Source organism: Pundamilia nyererei, unplaced genomic scaffold, assembly GCF_000239375.1.
Source record: "Pundamilia nyererei isolate P.nyererei 1_Seehausen unplaced genomic scaffold, PunNye1.0 scaffold00046, whole genome shotgun sequence".
Classification (NCBI taxonomy): Eukaryota; Metazoa; Chordata; class Actinopteri; order Cichliformes; family Cichlidae; genus Pundamilia; species Pundamilia nyererei.
In genome coordinates this window covers 2,740,840-2,755,124 of record NW_005187447.1, presented here as the reverse complement: position 1 = coordinate 2,755,124, position 14,285 = coordinate 2,740,840, and the positions used below count along the sequence as shown (strand labels likewise).

At 39.9% G+C, this 14,285-nt stretch overlaps 1 protein-coding gene across 1 annotated transcript; it reads left to right on the top strand.

Moving 5' to 3' along the window:
- The first annotated feature begins 379 nt into the window (after window positions 1-379).
- LOC102211782 (protein sel-1 homolog 3) lies at window positions 380-14,243 on the top strand. The gene is made up of 24 exons (XM_005732437.1): window positions 380-436; window positions 630-1,155; window positions 1,275-1,401; window positions 1,890-2,011; window positions 2,203-2,318; window positions 2,587-2,636; window positions 2,756-2,879; window positions 4,999-5,137; window positions 5,301-5,447; window positions 5,543-5,748; window positions 5,847-6,026; window positions 8,872-8,994; window positions 9,154-9,294; window positions 9,412-9,474; window positions 9,554-9,730; window positions 9,821-9,948; window positions 10,312-10,395; window positions 10,507-10,588; window positions 10,773-10,848; window positions 10,936-11,057; window positions 11,240-11,361; window positions 13,201-13,315; window positions 13,509-13,572; window positions 13,773-14,243. The coding sequence occupies exons 1-24, from the start codon at window positions 380-382 to the stop codon at window positions 14,003-14,005; spliced, it is 3,324 nt and encodes a 1,107-aa protein (XP_005732494.1). The 3' UTR covers window positions 14,006-14,243.
- The last annotated feature ends 42 nt before the right edge of the window (window positions 14,244-14,285 follow it).

Here is a 14,285-nt window from a genome sequence, read left to right as displayed (position 1 = left end):
GTAAGCGCGTTGGCCAAAGAGGACGCAGGGTGATGACAAAGTCTTGGCTCACGTACATCAGATTAAGTCAGCTCTGATGCTTCACTCTTATGGAAAAGTCCCAAATACAATCACTAATAAAGTGAATCAAACAACACTTATTACACATCAAGAGTAAATATAGCCGAGCCCTCGTGGGCGCTAGCCCTTTAAAAGCATGCTAATCACTGAACTTGAAACACCAGAATTTCAGGTAATGCTGCATTGCAATGGTACACCCATTGCACGGCTGTTTGGAAATGTTTTCTGGAAGTGTCAAACAGTGAGAGCCAATGTTACTTACCACTCTGAATGTCAAATTTGCTTGTGGTTTTTATTCAGTTTTAAACAACAACAAAAGATGAATGTGTTTCATGTCATCATTTTTGGACAGATTTTCACTGCTTCTGCTCTAATGGTAAGCAATTTTATTCACTCACTTATTCTGCTCACAGGAGACTGCTCTCGTTTTTTGATATACACTACTACAAGCAGTTAGTAACTAACTGGTGATAAATTTTTCAAATTTGGTTGAGAGAATGAAACTTCTTTCAAGTCTGTTTTCCCTTTATGTTCATTTAAGTGTATTTCTTTTCCTTCTCTTCACCCAGGGACAGTGTGCTTCACAAGTCATTTCAGCCCACAGCAGTGAGACCCCGCCTGACAATTTTATAGGGTTTGACGCCGTCCCTGACAAAGTGGTAGATGGCTCGGTGGTCCGTGTGCGGTATCAGTGCTCTGGGCAATGTCAGCTTGCAGTTGAGGTGGTGGTGTCCACATTGCAGAAGACAGATTTAATGGTCTTCAGGAGAAAATGGAAAAGCAGCAGACTCCGTGACTACAGGATCCACCAGGTGCTGCTCAGACTGCCTCCGTCCATTTCATATCAACGCGACTTTTTCAACAGGAACATTTTGGACACACAGAATGTGACAGTCCGTGGTTGGCTGGGCAGCTTTAAAAATGGCAGTGAACTCAGCACATACCACAGCTCCATGTTGAGGATTTATAAAGCGCTGCAGATAATTCCACCCTCTGAGCGGCCAAGTAAACCTCCCACTGGTTGCCCGTCATGGTCGGCTCAACTAATGTGGCAGATGACCAGCCACAGAATCCATCAGTGTCCACATGAATCAGGTTTGACCCTTAATCACATTGTCATTTCCTCTGCATGTCTCATCTTTATCTCCAAAGCTTTTAAAGAACACATGCAAGTGTTTGCAAATGGAGCCTTTCGCTGTTCTGTTTGATCCCAGACATAATCGATATGCTAAAGTTCCCTCTGGCAAGTACTGGTGAGCGCTTTGGAGTGATCCGCAGGTTCCAGCCTTTTATTGACAGAGCTCTAGAGAGAACCCGGCGTCACGCTGTGACACAGCCCAGGTTGGACTTCTAATTTACCTCATTTTAGCTGGAACTTATTTAGTATGAAGTTCAGCCACACAGCATGAAAAATCTCCAGCTGAGTTTCCAAATGTTGAATCAAAGGATTAAGTAAAACAGAGTGTTTGATATTATATGTTTCAAAGGTACTCTCCGGCCCATTTTCCTCAAATATAAAGTACATAATAGCTCTGCTTTGTGTTTATATCAGCAGAATGACAGGTCACAAGTCACTGATCATTTCCTTTTCAGTGCAGGCATCAGTTAGAACACACTCTACTTTTAGTTTTACTTCAGTGTCTTTTTAAATGACTTTACAAGCTTCACCAAGCCGCTTCACCAGAGCATATAAGCTTTTTACTTACGGTCAATGAAAGACAGCGAGGTCAGGCATTTTTAACAGACAGCGCCGCGTTTTAAATTCAACCTCATGCTTGAGTGGATGAAGAAATGATTTGTCAAATCATGTTTCATTGCTTGGCTTCCAGCGTCACCTTATCTGTGTGGATATACCTACTGAAATGGTGTCAGAAGAAGCTCTGTGGGATCATCCATCATGTCAATAGAAAAAATTTATATGACACAGTTCTGATGCAGCTTACGAACACAGGTGGGTCATGCCAGCTCATGTGTACACCTGATAGGGGATTACAAAGAGGTGTCACAACATGATTGTGAGTGACGATTTGTGGTTTTTGCGCAGATGTGATTTATTAATATTACTAGCACAAAAAATATGTATTAATAAGGAGCTTTGGATCTCCTGTGGTGAAATTCACGACTGTCATATGTGCCGTACAGGGAACATCATAATTCAGGCACGAAAGATAACTGGAGAAGATGAAGCATTTCAAGTTCAAGCAATGTTGCCTCTCTTGAAATGGATTAGATTAGACTATTACATACAGAACTCAGAGGTAAAACGCCAAAGAATGACTCTGGTGGTGGGATGAGGAATAAAAATCAAAATAGTGCTCTGGGCAACATCTTATAGTCATTCTTTTTCTGCTGGGTTTTCTTTGGACTTCTAGCTTTTGTTTCCTTTTGGAACAGCTGTAAGATCTTGAAAGATGGTTTATTTCCAGCTGGGAAACTCCAGGCGATTGCAGTGTGTACTGCAATTTGGAGTTGTTTACAGCTGAGCAGGTTTTTTAGGACTCATGTATTGTTATGTTTGACTTTTAGGTGCTGCTGGAAACCACGTGGGATGGTCAAACTCAGAAACATTTATACAAGTACGATTATGATTTTTGGTATAAAATAAGCAAAACACACTGTTGCCAAGTTTCTGGAAAATAAATATTGTTTGCTCAATGATTGTGATTGCTGGTTTGAGTGGTATTAAATGTCATAGATTTCAGGACAGCATTCATTACGATGACACAGATGGATACTTTGTGATTGGAGGAGGCAGTTACTTACAAGGCATCCGTGGGTATTTTGGGCCTATCAGATACTACCGTTTTGGAACCAAACAGGTAAAGTGTAAAGAGGTAAAATGTATTCATTTGCTTTGCTTTCTAGCACAGCCTCACTCTAAAACAGTGTATTATGATCTCAAGGTCATAAAGTATTAATGTTTCATGCCAAATTATGTCAGCAAACAGCCTGACCACGTGTAAGAGTACACAGGTAATGAAATGAGGCAGTGATAAAATCATATGCATTAGTGGACATTGTAGGTTTTTCCTTATTATCTGCCATATATATGCAGTTTTGGTAAGAATTTTACACACACCCATCATGCAGGTCATGATAATCTTTTAAAATTATTTTTTGAACTGTTTCTGGATTGGATTGATTGTACTGCAGTCATCTTTTAAAAAGTTTCAAAAATTGGGTACACAAGTTTGGATGCATTTTGGAGTTTTTCTAATCCACACAGGATCAAAATACCAGTTGAAATATATGCATACACCCGACTAATATTTGATTAATTATTTGCTAAATGTCCTTTAATCGTTCATTTATTCATCCCTGGATAAGTCAAAGCAAATGGATGGGTGTATGGTTCTTCAGAAATTTGCACCTCCACTGGACTTTTGGTAGCCATCAAGAAGCTTCATTCTAATTCAAATGGGCAGAATTCCGGCTGGATATTTGCCTGCTCCTCTTGGCAGAGTTGGGAGAGTTCTTACAAATTGGTTGGTTTTACTGGCACAGATCAGGCTTGTAGGTGTAGCCCACAAATTTTCTATCAGGTTGAGGTCGGGGCTTTGGGAAAACCATTGCAGAAGCATATCCATTCCAAAACCAGTTCTGATGTGTGTTCGGGATCATTATTGGAATATCCAATTTTATACAAGTTTCAACTGTCTAGCTGTTTGAGCTAAACTTAATTTTTTTTTGAGGTAGTTCTCCTTCTTCGTTATTCCATCCACTTTTTGCAGTGTATCAGTAACCAGCAGCATGATGCTAAATAAGTTCTGAGCTTTGGTAATCCAGCAAGTGCTGCCAAATAAATCATTTTATGCATGTAAGGATAAACTACTTGTTTTAGTAAATATTCTAAACAAGAATAAGAGATAGAACCTCCTGAACCACCTTTTAAAAGATCTAAATGAGTGTTTTGTATATGTGTGATTTTTTCACAACCATTACAGATATATTGTTCAATCATTCCAGCCTTGAAAAACAACAGTATTCATCACTAAAAGCCCCACATTACCATGACATTCATGCCCATGATGAGTGTAAACGTCTGACCACCATACTATTAGCAATGATGGAACTTTTAAACAATGATGGTTTTTGTGAAAATAATCCCTACAAGGCAAAGGTCAAGGCTTCAGGGAGGCCAAATCCCTCTGAACATTCATTTTCAGACAGTTTTTTCCTGCTTGTGAATCTTTATGATGTCATTGTCATCTGATATCTGTAATAGGGTCATCTCAAGCACAGTTCTCACTGTGAGCACAGAAACCCCACACACTTGCTGGTCAAGCCTCCAATCATATGATTCTAGACTAAAATGTGTATAAAGGGAGAGGAACTATAACGGCTTGTATTAGATAGTGGGTAAACCAAGAGGATGCACCAAGGGCCAGTAAAATATTGCTACGATTTTAGGCTGTGAATCAAGGAAAGATAAGAATAAAGAAACAAAACTGGAAAAGAGCACAGTAGTTACATTTTAAAGACAATTGTATCCTAAATATCTTAAACCCAAACCAAAATAGAACTAAACACGAGGGACATTGTTTGCTTAATCTTTTGCCCACTGATACAACATCACTTTATCACTATTTCAATTATAAATCAGTACAGATCAGATATTCTTAGATTACAGAGATGAAGATGCTGCAATAGCTTGAAGAGATGACACATTATTGCAACAACTGAGAAAAAAAACGTTAGCTTTTGATTGCGACTTTTTCCATTCTTGTACAAGTGGTGATGCATACATTTTTTCAAGGTGATGACATTTACCATTCAGGAGAAGACTGCAACGAGTCTGGCACACCTCATATGACAGTATAAATACTCATGAGGCTGCGGTGATGTCATGATGACCATTAACTAGGCTTAATACTTCCTATTTCCTCTGTTTTATGCCTGTTAATGCTAATTTCAAATACAGATTTATTCATATCACAGATCAAAAACCAACTTCACTCCATGCCAACATTAAATGAATTGCAGAGGATTCACCAAGAGTGTCAGGAAATAAGAGCATTTACAAAAGCTTTTATGCAAGAAGTGAATGAGAATTACCTCCTGTCGCCAGTAAGTAGAGGTAAAAAAATATTTTTTATATTTCCTATAAAAGCCATGTTGCACCATTCTGGGTGGAGCGACCTTTAAGAGACCTAATATCAAGTGTGTCAATACACTGAAAGTGCACCCATTGAGTATGGAAAGAATGCTGTGAACAGGTTCCTTTTTTTGTTTCATTTCAGATGTCTGTACCCCCGACTTCTTAAGGCTGTTGGGTCAGTTTGCATCAAAAGAGAAAACATGCACACAAACATGGACGTTTGAAACACAGATAAAGTACAGCACTCTCTTTCAGCTCTTGCTAAGAAAGGAGGTGGAAATCAGAACAGGTAGATATTTTTTATCTGGTTATAACCTCAATCACCATAAAATATCTGATTTATAGAGGATACGTTATTTAATAAACACCTATCTGTTTCTGAAGGGTCTTTAAACTTGAAGGATCTCGGGAGCGTTTTGTTTGAGGAGACAGTTGGAACAATGTTCTCTGTGGATAAAGCACAAATGAAAATCACATCCCAATCAATGGCTGCGTTACAAGAATCCTCCTGCTTAGGAAATCACAGAGCATCTCTCTTATTGGCCACCATCCATCTCTCCGGCCTGGGACATTCAGTCAATCATGAGCAGGTACAGTCAGTGCCTTCGTTGTATCTTAATTACTATTTTATCGCACGTAAAGCAATTTGCATGTAACAGGTAATACTAACCCCCCTTGCATTTTTCAGGGTCACGTCTATAGTTTGATTGGTGCCTTAGGTGATGACCGTTTTGCCCTGATGCATGCAGGGTACAAACACTTGATGGGAATTGATGGGTTTCCTAAAGACTTGGAAATGGCTTATAGCTACTATTCCAACATTGGAACGCAGACCTGTATCGACAGTTCCAGGATATATGAAAACAAGGTATGTTTAGATCATTAAGATCACTTCTGAATTTGTGTTTTTATTTGAATAACTAATAATAGCCTTGATAATAGAGGAGTTCGTGTAAGTTGAGAGTGGCGTTAGTTCATGCAGGGCATGAAGTCAAGCTGAGCCAACAGTTCAAACAGATTAGCTGATAGCAGCTGATTTTAATGCCAGCACACGTCAGAGAATCACTCAGCTGATAATCATCTGAACATTAGATAGCCAGATCTCTTGTAGGCTGTACTATAAATATTTTATTCCAGTAAATGATTAATCAAGCCTGGGATAATTAAAGTATATTTCAGTTTTATGCTGCTCTAGCTTGTCTGTTGCTGATACTGACTCTGTAAGCCACTTTGCAACCCTCCGCCTCATCCCTGCTCCTCCTTAACATAGTGTTACTTAATCAGTATCAAGTGGTTATCTCTGTTGTCTGCTGCTTATCTGCTTACCTTTGCCTCTTCATTATACAACAGTATTACCGAAACAAAAATATAATTACATCTTTCATTTCAATTGTATTTATTTAACAGCAGCCTTAAGGTGCTTTCTGTTGTAAGGTAAAGACCCTACAAAGGAAACACCAACAATCATATGACCCTCTATGAGCAAGCGCTTTGGTGACAGTGGGAAGGAAAACCTCCCTTTTAACATTAAGAAACTAGGAGCGGCCATCTGCCACGACCAGTTGGGTTGAGGGGAGGGAGGTTGGGGTGAGGGGCTTATATATGGGGTGAGGGAATTTGTTACATGGGCTCATATAAGATATGCTATAACATACAGTTTGTTAAAGTATATTCAAAAAGCTAGATCTGCGTATTTATTTCCTTTAAAGTTTTTTTTAAAGATTAAGATGAAAAGATTGATACCTCTCTCATATCCGTGTATTGAATATGCAACTACAGCGAGCTTAGCTTAAAAACACACAAAGCGCAGTATGAAAAGAGCTATTCAGACACAAATGTATTCATACAAACATGCACGCATGCTGTGGAAATGACATTCTGCCTTCAGAATATGATAATAATGTGTCTGTTAGTCCAGCCATTTGTGAATGATTTAGCTGTGTTGATGAATGGAGGGACTGCACTTGAAAGATGAGGAGCGCACTATGAGAAAAGGCTACATCCGACTGATTTCCTGTTGATTCTTCGAGTATTTAAATAAGCTGCTTCTAATGAACAGAGGTACATGAAAACAGCAGAGAGACCTTACTGTTTATTCCAGCTTCAACAAGGCAGTGCACCTAGAAAACAATTGTAGCAAGCCTAGTAGTGATCATTTTTCCGTGGCATATTGACCGAGCTTTTTAAGAGCCGACAACAACCCCCTGAATCCAATCTTGATAAAAGCAACGAAAACCTATTTTCTATTTTCTCTTTCTTTTCGTGTTGTTTTGTCTCTTCTCGGTGGTGTGGGCTCAGCTTAAAGACAAAACAATGATGTCATGTACTTCTGTGCACCAATCAGGATTCAGCACTATTTAAATCTCAGTGTTGTGACTGTGCTGGGTTGTTAGCTTATGTTGCCTGTCAGTCAGGCTTGGGCAGACTTTGATTTGTTAAGTTGAAAACAAAAAAAGGAAAAAGCTAGTTGCTAGTTTCTTTTGTTTTTAACCTTTGACTGTATCTTGAGATTATTTAAAGTGGCTATAAAAAAAAGTGTTGCACAATCTGGGTTCTCTGTCTCGGCTCTCACATTGTTCAAGCTGCAGCATTCTACTGAAAAAGCTCTAAAAGGCCATTAAACTCGAACTCACAAACACAGCGTCTTTAATTTTAATTCAAATTACAATTTTATCTTCCAGTGATTATGAAAATAAGATAATCAAGACGACAAGATTACACTTTTTTTTCCCCAATTATACTGTGGCTTTTTCTTTCAACGCCACGACTTTTGTTTACTTTTGTAGCTCCCTAAATCCCCAATTCACTCTTTCTTTATATATTATTAACTTTACAATTATAGTTCAGTCAATAGACTGGTATAAAAGCCATTTTTAATCTATTATTTTTCCACATAATCATGATTTGCCCGTTTTTAAGGTATACCTGTTAAACTGCTCAGTAACATAAATCAGCCAATTCTGTAATCAGTCAGTCAGAATGAACAACTGAATGCATTTAAGAATTTAGACATGGTTGAGACAGCCTACTGAATGAGAACAATCTGCTGTAAAATAGGGAAAAGTGCTGATTTAAGTGATGTTGAACGTGACATGGTTGCTAGTAGCAGATGGCTTGGTCTGAGTATTTCAGAAATTGCTGATCAACTGGGATTTTACCGCACAACCGTGTCTAGGGTTTACATGCTCCAAAAAGGGGTAATATTTCATATTAGGAAGGGGCAGATAGGAAGGGATAAATAAGACACGTGCAAGGTATGCAGAAGAGCTTCTCTGAACGCACAACACTGGTTGCCAGTCTCTCAGCTAAGAACAGCAAACTGAGGCAACAGTTCACACAGGCTCATCAAAAATGGACAATTTGAGGTTGGAAGCAATTTCTGTTGCCACATTTAGATGTTAGGATGAGAATTTGGTGTAAACATGAAAGCACGAACCTTATCCATCCTGCCTTGTATTGGTGTGTGATGATTTCTTGGCACACTTTGAGCCCCTTAGTACCAATTAAGTATCATTCAACCAGAACAACTTACCTGAGTATTGTTGCTGTCCATTTCCATCCATTTATTACCACAGTGTACCCGTCTTCTGATGGCTGGTAAATTAACCGCTGTAACTGTAGTAGTCAAATATAGTGACGGTAGCGTTTTTACTCATAGTGCTAGTATCACCAGTTGTTTACTATCATAACACATCTGTTTGTCTTTTCTAAAGCAACACTCAACTGAACATATCTATTTAAACAATGAAGAAGATTTAAACAGACTGACACATGAGACAAAAGATGATTTCCAGTATCTGAAATTCCAAGCAGAGAGAGGAGACATCGAATCTCAGGTATGTGAGCTACACGAAATCTTTTGACTTCTGACAAGATGAACTGTTGAAATATGTGCATGTGACCCGTTCAAATTCAGTCGTACTTTAATTTCTCCTTCGTGGTCAATAGCACAGTCAGTGTTCAGAATAGGCTAATAAAAACTCCATTAACTTTAGAAACGCATGGGAACAATGCTGTACTGGGGACAAAATGGAGTCTCAAAGGACATAGTGAGTGCGGCGAAATGGATTGAGAGAAGTGCTATGCAAATGAAGGATCCCTCTGCGATGTACGATTACTCCATCCTCCTGATGAAGGTAGTGTAAGATTGTAAAAATGGCTATTTTACAATTGAATTGAACGATGTGCGCATGTGTGTGCGACGTCTGTGTTTTGACAGTTATCGATTCACTGATTGATGTTGATTCGTTCAGGGCCAGGGAGTGAAAAGAAACTACACCCGAGCTTTTCGGCTGCTGAGAAAAGCAGCAGCAATGGTGAGAGTGTACAAGTCAGTTGGTGTGTTTACAGTGTGTGAATTCGCTATGAATACTGGCGTCTGTTTCCTTGCTTTAGGGCTCAATTAACGCCTTGAATGGTTTAGGCTGGTATCATGGGACTGTACTGAAGGACCACAAAAATGCAGCGAAATACTTTGAACAAGCTGCTTTAAACGGGAGCGATGATGGGATGTTCAACCTGGGGATTTATCATCTCAGTGGGATGAACCCAGATAGACCCTGGAGAAATGAGGTTTGATTTCCACAACTTCAGAAATGGATTTTTATCCAGGTGTGATCAGCGAGCCAAACTGTGTTGTTGTTTCTTTTTAATGATCTGCAGAGTGCTGCTTTTGAGCAGTTTCTCAACGCGTCTCGGTTTGGTCATGTCACTGCATCAGTGGAAGCTGCTCGGTATCTTTCGATGGGAAGCCTGGAAGGGGTGTCTCAGGATATGAAGAGAGCTGTAATGTAAGGGGCTTTCATTAGCTTGTTGAAGAAAGCTTTGTTATGGGCTGTTGCACTGTAGCCTGCAGCTTAGTGGCATCTAATTTCAATGACAGTGGCTAATTCAAGGTCAGAACCCAGTATTTGCATATCTAAAAATAAGAGCCACTGTCACCGCATTATTGTCTGGCGCAGAGAGATTCTGCTTACCAATGTTCCTCTGGTATCTTATGAATTTAAAGAGGCTCCTCCTACAGCTGTTGATGCTTGTGTTTAGAATGACCTCAACAATTTGGAACTATTTTTAGATCACATTAAAATATTCTCTGTTTAGGTGGAGTTAATTATATCCCATAATACATCAGGTGTCCTTTAACCTCTATGCAGTCTGCTGAAAAAGGTCTGTGAGCGAAATGGACACCTTGGATTTATGATCAGAGAGGCTCTTCAGGCCTACCTCCAGGGCTCTTGGTAGGGAAACATTAATTTCAATTACTTTTCAAATGCCCTCATTTAATCATTGTCACTGCTCTTTATTATTGTCTTTGCTTCGTCACATTTGTTTCATTGTGTTTCCAACAGGCAGGAAGCCTTTGTGAAGTACCTTTTGGCAGCTCAAACTGGTCTGGTTTTGGCCCAAAGCAATGTTGCACACCTGTGCGAGGTGAGTGCATGCTCTTTCACTGGTTTAACCCATTATGACTACCCTAAAACAAAACACCGCCTGGGCTTTTCGTCATTATCCTGCAATCACGTGTGGAATTCTGATTGAAGCTGATGAACAAATTGCACATAATTCCTCTATTAAAATCATCATTGTCACTGTGCACTCGTTCTCCGAAATGCAGGAGCTGAATCTCGGTTATGAATGTCAGTGGAGATATCATAACTACTCTATATTAAACTATGACCCGCATCCTTTCGGTGAGTTTTTCTCATTTCATTTTGCTTTAAATCCATTTTCCCTGTCAATCTGGTCACTGAACAGAAAGTATTTATCTTCTTTTATAGCTCTACTGAAAATGGGAGACTACTACTACTACCATTCCCCCGGCACACAAGAGGACTCATTATCCTTGGCTGAGCAGGCCATATCAATGTATAGCAGAGCAGCACTAGCAGGCAGCCCTCAGGTGACAGATTTACTTCAGCTATAATCTCATCACCCTGTGATAAACTTAATTAAACTTCCACAGGCTCTGGCCCTCCGCAATAAAAGCAACAAACGGCATTGTATTGTGTTATTATTTAGATACTTTCTCGGTGAATAAGCCATCATTGCTGTTATGATTTTGTTTTTCATATTGGCTCACAGGGAATGTACAACTTGGTTGTTTTGGCACAAGAAGGCCACAGTCTTCCCCGGAGCATCCTCAGATTCATTAATGTTTCGCATCACGATGATCTGGATATGGTGATGGAGAAGATCCTAAAAAGGTGCTTTTTAAAATTAAATCAGCTTTCACAACCACAGTGAATAATGATGGTCATTAATGGGATCTCTAGTACGTTGGTAAAACTTTGAAATACTGCCATTTGAACAATACTACAAAGGTTTAATATTCCTAATGTAAATTCTCAGGAAGCTTTGTAGTGGTACATTTTTTAAATTACTTTCTTGCCATGTGTGAGATAAAATGATAGTTACCACTCCTGTCTGTCTGCACTGCTAAATCCACCTTTCTTGTGGAGTTGTGCCGGCTTTGCTCATCTGTCTTTAGTTTGAGCTGAAGTTTTTGACAAAGGCAGTTAGCTAACAACAGTGGTTCCCACTTATCAGCCACAGCGTCAGAACCATCCATCCGTCCATTTTCTTTTACTCATCCTGTTCAGGGTTGCAGGGGGAGCTGGAGACTGTCTCAGCTGTCAAAGGGCAACTTGCAGGGTACACCCTGGACAGGTCATCAGTCTGTCACAAGGCTAATAGAGAGAGACAACCCTTCACACTCACATTTACACTGACGGCCAATTAGAATCACCGATTAACCTAACATGCATGCCTTTGGACTGAAGTACCTGGAGAGAACTCACGCAAACACAGGAAGAAGATGCAAATGTCAAAATGCTAAATACTGCCTGCATCTCTCCATGATGCATAAGGTGTCATTTGGCTTTGGTGCCTTCACACATTAACAGACAGATAATCCTATTTTAGCAGTTTACAAAGTCCATTAAAAAAGGTTCGAGAGATGGCAGCGTCATTAGTCGTGGGCTTATCAGCCTGGGGGTTATGCCCATTTGCACTTACACACTTGCTGTTTCATTCAGTTTCCATTGCCTTTTACTTTCACATGCTTTTCAGGTTTAGGAAAAGATTGTAGTTAGGGTTAATATATACTTTAGACCCTTTTGGTTGATGACATGCTTTTGACATGTCTAGCAAGTGACACTCTGCAGCCAAAGGACATTGTTTGTGTAACTGAGACATGCCAGCTATTTTGCTATTTTTAAGTGTTCGAGGAGTGATGACCGACTGGTGCATCGCTCTGGTACAACTAAAACAGCTCTGATCTTTCAGAGGAACACGAGACCCCCGGGTTATCCTGCGGTGTCTTGCACCTGGGGGCTCAGGGGATGGGAGCTTGTTCCAGCACATCCAACAGATCCTCACTTGAATCGGAAACTGAGGAGTCTGGATCAAAGCAGTGAGGCAGGGCACACTGACAGGGAGGTCAGGGTCATCAGTACATAAAAAGAGGGATACACACTCCAGCTTCGAGACATTTTCCGGCAGAATTTATTATCTCAGTTCAACTCTTATTTAATACATGAGGTTTATTATGTAACCTCTTTTTCCATTCAAGACAAAATACACAGTGTATGCTTTAGGATATAGACACATTGTGATGGACAAGTTGCTATGAGCATGCAGTGTCCTTGGTGTCTCATTCAGATCCACCCCCTGTTTGTCATGTCTGCTTACAAAATAACAACATGGTGACAGCTAAAAGGCTCATGGTGAGACTTCAAAAGAGAAGACCACAGCCCAGTAGGTGATGTTACAGTGATGCTGCAGTCTATCTTTTAATGAGAACTCTACGTCTGCAAAATGTTTAAACGAGTGGAATATTTCAAACGAACTGCCATCCGCATTAATGCCAGGACACAAATTTTCCAATAACATGATTTTATATGATAACAGTTTTATTCATCTGTCAGTGGTTTGAATCTGCTCATTCAATGTGGGCTTCTACTGCTATTTCTAAATAGGTATGAGGGCGTGTTATATTATATTTTTTATCTCATGTAACACAGTTTTCATGTTTATCTCCTAAGATGTGTAGACATGGAGGGTGAAGAGGCAGTGACGCCCTGTTCTTTAGCTCTGCTTGGACTCCAGATGGGAAAAGCCTTGAGGAGAATGACTCAGAATGGTGCACAGCTCCTCTTGGTAAGCATAAGGCGATATACTCATGCTGTGTGTAGTAAGGGGAAACATACCACACGCTGCACTCACAAACTACAGAATATTAACATCCTTCAGTTTTTGAAAAATGCAAAAATGTTAATTTTATCTTCATCATGAGTATGGCGTTTTGTTTTGTGAATGGAAATGTGAACTGCTTCTTTGTAATCCTTTGTAGGCATATGCATCTCTTCTTTCTGTCCTTATCTTTGCTGTTGTGGTGCCTTTGCAGAGCAGTCTTGGTAAGTATTTGTGTGGTTCACTACTGCGCTTAATTGCCAGTGGTTGCCACAAGATGGTGCAGTTTCATTATACATTGCTTTACACTACCCATTTTTATGATTTGCAAATTTGCAAATAATCTATATACTGTCAGTGTCATGTTTGCTGCTGGAAGTGTCTTTACAACCATTCATCCTCCCTCTTTTGTAAATTAACACAGGGAACAGAAATCCTACAAATGCAAGGGCAAGGACATCACCTGGAAGCTACAATGGCGTCGTCGTGAACAGGGAGCAAGATGGCATCATGGGAAGAACCTACAGAGGGGCATGGAATCTAAGGCTTACCATGAATGGGGAGCAGTGGTTGCGACAGATCAGCGATTTGGCGGTGACTGCGTCTGGCGTGTGCCTGTGTGCTTTCTGGACCACACTCCTCTATCATCTTTTATGACATAAGATACCAAGAAGAGTGATCCCATAGCCACAGCAAAAGCCTCAGACGCTACATATTGTAAGAGCACACATTTAGCAGATGAGTTACAGAACTATTCGTGTGACACATTTGTGTTTTGGAGGCTTGTGACAGGAAGGGGAGAAGGAAAAGAAGGTCAGGTTGTGAGCAAGCTGCTTTGGTTGAGTTAATAATTTTTCTCCTGTAATCATTTTTTTTGTTTTATTTGTGGAAAATAAAATGCTTACCATACAATCTGAATCTAGAGATGTTTTTGTTA